Below are 6000 nucleotides of genomic sequence, written 5' to 3' on the forward strand. Positions count from 1 at the left end.
ACCTCTTTCATAGGGATGGTCTGATTAGATCTTCAGGATAGCCTCTCAGTCATGCTCTCTACTGCATCCCAGTGGCCGCAATTTCAAATTGCAGGATTAGCAGAGGGTGGCACTAATGAAACCCTTCTGAAAGCAGAGATTCCTGAATGCAGTGATAATAGTGATTCTGACAATACATCACAAAGAGTGAACACACCCTATCCAGGGTTACCTGACCAGAACATTCCAAGAAATGACACCAGCAATACAAATAATTGGGTTTATGATTCCTTAGGGTTGAATGACATCCAAATTTTAGGGTAATTTAAATTATATTTTTCTATTAACTAAAAATCCTACCATTCCTTCCAGGCTAATTCCTATCACCGCTGTTAGTTTTTTAGTGCTCAGCAGAAATCTTAAAAATGTCCTCCTTTGCTGACTTTGTCAGGAATTGGCTCCTTCTTTCTCTTTTCAGGATGGAATGATCATCCACATTCTTTCTGGGAAATGCATGGAAGCTGGGGTTCAACCAGACAATATGAATCTGTACTTGAGTCAATGTGATGGTAAAAGCAGCCAGCTGTGGCGATTCGACCAGGTCTACCCTGTGGATGAACGATGAGTAACAGTGATGAAGAGCAAAATAAACACTGAGCATCACCATTCTGCTTCTGTGTGTTCTGAGCCAGTCCCCTGTGCCTGGGCTTCTGGTGTCGGAGAGAAGAAAGTGCCATAAAAGAAAGCATAGAACATTTCTCCATGTAACTTATGGCACTGATTGTTGGCTGTTATTTAGAAAGAAAAGCAATGGCTTCATTGTCTTCATGTCTTCACCAGACATGATCGTCGTGAAGTAGTACAGAGCCTTTTCTTTGCCTACTGAGCATTAACACTTGCTTTTATCCCTGACTGGGGAAAGAGGCATAGGCATTGTCTGACAGTACTTCCGGGAGGCATCAAATGCAATAGATAAATTTCTTCAATCTCACGCAGCACTTACTCTGATGCTGTATGTGGCCAGTCATGAAAGCTAGAGCACAGTGTATTTAATGGCCTGGCAGTCCCAACATTTTGATTAGGCTTGCTAGAATATGTTTTGTATTCATTCATTGAACCCTAGCTCAACAGGAAGCAGAAGGGAGTGGAGAGGAATGGGGTGGGGATGGGAAGAAGAAGGAAGAGAGATTTGTCCCCACTTTCAGCTCAGGTTGGCCCACAGAAGAGTCAACAGACCTAGGTAAGACGTTTTCATCTTCAGGATAGTTGTCTTGGAACTCTCTACCTCCATTCACCTGCTCTAGCCTTCTCTGGCTTATTCTTCCTCCACAAGCAGATTTCCTGTCAATGTAGCCCTTCTTCAGTCACTAGTTCTGGAAGGATCAACACATCTGCACATTCTCATGAACAAAGGTATCAGGGTAGATAAACTCTCTTAATGCCCTACTAGGAGAGCTGTGCTGGCTTGATGAGATATAACAACGTTTGAAAAGGGGCAACCCTCTCTTGAGGGGAATGCCAGCATCAAAGCCAACATCCTTACAAAGCAAAATAGATTTGGTTATTAAATGTTCCTGATGCTTACCAGGGCCATCTATGAACCCACCAAGATTGTCAGGGGCCCCCTAAATGTGGCTTCCAGTTAAGTGCTCACAGTTGAGGGAAATCCACCTCAAGCAGAGCAGAACCAAGGCATGGCCACAAAGGGTTGCTGAGTGAGTTAGGATGCGGTTAAGGAAAAAACAAAAAATTCTTGCTCATTTTTCTCTGGATGGAATTAGCTCTCTCTATGGTAAACTTAGAGACTTTGCATTAAAGATGCCTTTGATCTTTGGGGTATTGTTTTAAATAAGAACTGGGGAATAAGTTTGTGTTCCTAAAATATCCGACATAATATGTATTCCTTCTCCAACTTCCACGTCAGTGCCCACATTGCCCATGTGTTTCTCGTGCCTTAGAATTGCTCTAGACTAACGCTATCCAATATGATGACCACAAACCCAGTGTGGCCATTTTGATGGAAATTCACTACAATTCAGGAAATTTTCAAACTGTTCCTTGATTGTACTGGCTACATTTCAAGAGTTCCGTAGTCACCTGTGGCTAATGGCTACCCAACGTGAGAACACAGTTATGAAATATCCCACAGACACAAAAAGTATTACTGAATAGCACTGGCTAGACACATTCCTGTGTAGGGAAGAGAATTTAGCCACCATCTTCTTACTTCAGATCTGTCTGTATTTAAAACCAATTCTTCTAGCTGGGCAGTGGTGGTGCATACCTTTAATCCCAGCACTCGAGAGGCAGAGCCAGGCGAATCTTTGTGAATTTGAGTCCAGCCTGGTCTACAAAGTAAATTACAAGTCAGCCTCCAAAACTATACAGAGAAACCCTGTCTCGAAAAAACAAAACAAAACAAAAACAAAAACAAATTCTTCTAACATGTTGAGGCAGGGATGGATCTTAAAATTTTCAAATGACCAGCTTGTAAAGGGCAGTAATGATTGAAGAGCAAACATTTTTAAAGATCTCTATTCTGAAATGAACTCTGTTATTACTATTTTGAGTATTTGAAGCCATTGGGATAAATTAATATAATTAAATAAAAGACTAGATTTTGTTGTGTGAGTTATACTTCATGGTGATTAACAAAAGGACCCAGATAGCTTATTGGTTAATTGTTCTAACTAAAAAGAATGTGGTATTTCTGGTTTCCTTGACTATCCCCATGATTCATTATTTTATTACAGGAATGGCTGTCAACTCAGTCCCTGGCTGGTACTTACAAACCCTTAATTTAAACAAAATAGACATATGGTGATATATTGTGTCCCCCAATATATTGTGCATCCTAATAAAGCTTATCTGAAGATCAGAGGAAAAAGCCAGCCACTATATTAAACATAGAAGTCAGGCAATGGTAGCACATGCCTTTAATCCTAGCATTCAAGAGGCAGAGATTCATCCTGATCTTTGTGAGTTCAAGGCCACACTGGGAACAGAGCCAGGCCATGGTGGCACACGCCTTTAATCCCAGCACTAACCACGGAGGTCTGTAGGTCTGTAGGTCTGTAAAGACAGACAGGAAGTGTGTAGCTGGGCGAGAGGAAGTGAGATGGCAGGACAGAAAGGAATATAGGCATGGGTATACAGGAAGTAGGTCTCTTTGGAAGCTGAGGAGTTGTGAGGTGAGGTTGGCTGTGGCTTGTCCTGTTCCTCTGATCTCTCAGCTTTTTACCCCAATATCTGGCTCCAGGTTTTTTGTTTTTGTTTTTATTAATAAGACCGTTTAGCAATTTGTCTTACACAGACACGTCTGCTTGCTTCTGAAAAACAACCTTCTTACAGTGTAACTAGTGTTTGAATTCCTTTTTTTTTTTTTTTTTTTTTTTTTTTGGTAAGAAAATTCTCCCCTTGGTGAGAAAGGATGTCTTCTTCCTTTTTTTTTTTTTTCTTTCTTTTAAACATTTATTTATTATGCATACAGTGTTCTGCCTGCATCCCTGCAGGCCAGAAGAGGGCACCAGATCTCATTACAGATGGTTGTGAACCACCACGTGGTTGCTGGGAATTGAACTCAGGACCTCTGGAAGAATAGTCAGTGCTCTTAACCTCTGAGCCATCTCTCCAGCCTGTGTTTGAATTCTTATCAGTGGTCCAGTTAGAAGGAGAAACTTGGCAGTCGAGGGATCTGATTCCCCAGTTTGATTTTTGCTTGTCTGTCTGAATTTTTTGACTTTTTTAAAAATGGGGGTGGTGTTGTGATTTGTCTCTCAAAGCCCACCACCATTATGAAGGATCCCACTGGAGTGGATGGAGAGACACCCAGTCCAGCAGACTGCAGTCTCTCCGCTGTGAGACAACAGTGAAAACAGATGTTGTCTTGTCGCAGAAGGGGCCTGATGTGTTTCCTCTTTTGCCTCAATGTCATCGATCCCACAGCAAAGTCAGATCCATAAGGATATTGCTGCTGACCAGGACTTGCATTTTTTAAGGAGCCACACTCACCTTGAAGGAGCTCTATTTTTAACTAAATGACCCACCAATTCTAGACAAAAGAAATGCAAACAGATTGCTCTTGGAAGGGGCCCTGAAAGAATAAACACGCCGTTTCCATAATAAGAAGAGCTGGGTAAGCAAGGAAAACAGCTGGTTCAGGGGTTAAGAGCATATACTGCACCCACATTGAGCAGCTCACAACCACCTCTAACTCCAACCCTAAGGAATCTAACACCTTCTTCTGGTCTCTGGGTATCTGTATATACCCATCCCAGACATGCAAACATACACATAATTAAAAATAAAATAAAACACATTAAAAAAATCTTTTAATAGATCATCAGGAGTAAGTAGATATGCACAAAGCAGACAGGTCAGTCTCACTGCAGCTCACATTTAGAAAAGGCTCTTAGCTTTTCAGCAAAGTGGGACCTTAATGAGAGGTCACCAGGAAGGTACTGCTGCCTACAGCTCCCTCAGGCACAGGCCATTAGCATGGTAGGTGTCATGTCAGGCTACATTTGATCCAGAAGAACCTGAGAAGCTGTTTTGAAAGTCTTAGGAGGCAGCTAGCCAGGAGCACCATCCATCCTGCAGTCCTCTCCAGCTCTGGCCGCGTGACAACCACGTGAGTATTGGGAGTGCTGACTGGTTGTTCCCAACACAGGATTCCCCCCTTTCTCCAGCTAATTGGCCTGGGGAACACCTGGTCCATGCTGAGCTAATCAACACATTCCCTATGACTTCTGTTAGTAAGAAATTAGTATCTATATGAGACCTGAGAGACAAGGTGGAAACTTGTGACCCTAGAGTTTCTGGATGGTCCCTTGGACAGAGAACTAGAGAGAGGCCATTGGGATGGGAATTTTCAGAGTAAGGGGCTGATCCTCTCTGTAGAGTTATTTGCTGTATTTCCATTAGGTCTACTTTTACCCCAGACCTCCTGACTTATATAGAGAGGGTGGTGACAGCCAAGACTGAATTAGGACATGGAGGCAAGACAGCAGCTGGGCAGACTGGGTTAACACCAGTGAGACTGAGTATTTTGAGCAAGCAGGACCACAAAGTATGTGACAGAGGGACAGGGGAGAATTAATACAGGTTCCTTCCACATATTATTAAATGCTGCCAATTGGGATAAAGCACTTCAGTAAACCAATACTATAACTTTATGTTAGACTGTGGACAAGGTGGGGCTGGAAACTTCTCTGTACCAGGGCAGATAGCAGTATCGTGTCTTGTAGGGTCGTGGTCTCTCATAAATACTCAGCTGTGCACTGCTGTGCAGAAAGGGCCATGGATGAAAATAAACAAGTGACCAGGGTTGTTTTGTGTAAACAGTTGGTTGGTCAGACTTATCTGACCCATGCAGTTTGCTGTTTCCTGAACTGGGGTATTTAACCCAGATGCAGAAGAAGATGGATTATGTATATTTTAAAAAATGAAACCAAGAAATGTTACCAAAGAAACCATGAATGGAGTTGGGTATGGTGGCTCATGACTGTAATTCAGTGTTTGCGAGGCCAAACCAGCTTGAACTACAGAGTGAAATCCTGTCTTGAAAACACCAAGAGGAGGAGAAGGAAGAAAGAGAGAAAGGGAGGAGGAAGGAAGGAAGGAAGGAAGGAAGGAAGGAAGGAAGGAAGGAAAGAAGGAAGGAAGGAAGAAAAGAAGGAAAGAAGGAATGAGGGAAGGAGGGAGGGAAGAAAGACTGAAAGAAGAAAGGAAGGAAGGAGAGAAAAGTATGAATAAAATACCACTGGATTTCATGCTTTAAACATGTGGATGCTGTGATCTACCTTAATAAAACTATTAGAAAAACAAAAACCTTTGAAGAAAGAAAAAAGAAAAAGCACTCAAATGGTTCTTATTAACAACAAAAAAGCCGAACAAACAGCAACAAGACAATAATGAGGGGAACACTCTTCTCATTACAAGGAACTCTGATTAATTTTAGATACAGGAATAACACTTGGAAAATAGAAGCAGGGGATCAGAAGTTCTAGATCATCCTAGGCT

At 42.1% G+C, this 6000-nt stretch overlaps 1 protein-coding gene across 5 annotated transcripts in view; it reads left to right on the top strand.

Annotated features, from left to right (window-relative positions):
* The window catches only part of Galnt15 (polypeptide N-acetylgalactosaminyltransferase 15), a 38136-nt gene extending 35532 nt beyond the window's left edge, over nucleotides 1-2604 (top strand). For 4 of the 5 annotated variants that reach the window (XM_006996240.4, XM_042284417.2, XM_042284418.2 and 1 more), the window contains one exon: nucleotides 458-2604. In XM_006996240.4, the coding sequence (XP_006996302.1) occupies nucleotides 458-604 (147 nt within the window). In that variant the 3' untranslated portion in view covers nucleotides 605-2604. The remainder of the gene's footprint in view (nucleotides 1-457) is intronic. The other variant, XR_006075757.2, reaches the window with a different exon arrangement.
* Nucleotides 2605-6000: the final 3396 nt, after the last annotated feature.

This window comes from Peromyscus maniculatus, chromosome 9 (assembly GCF_049852395.1).
Source record: "Peromyscus maniculatus bairdii isolate BWxNUB_F1_BW_parent chromosome 9, HU_Pman_BW_mat_3.1, whole genome shotgun sequence".
Classification (NCBI taxonomy): domain Eukaryota; kingdom Metazoa; phylum Chordata; class Mammalia; order Rodentia; family Cricetidae; genus Peromyscus; species Peromyscus maniculatus.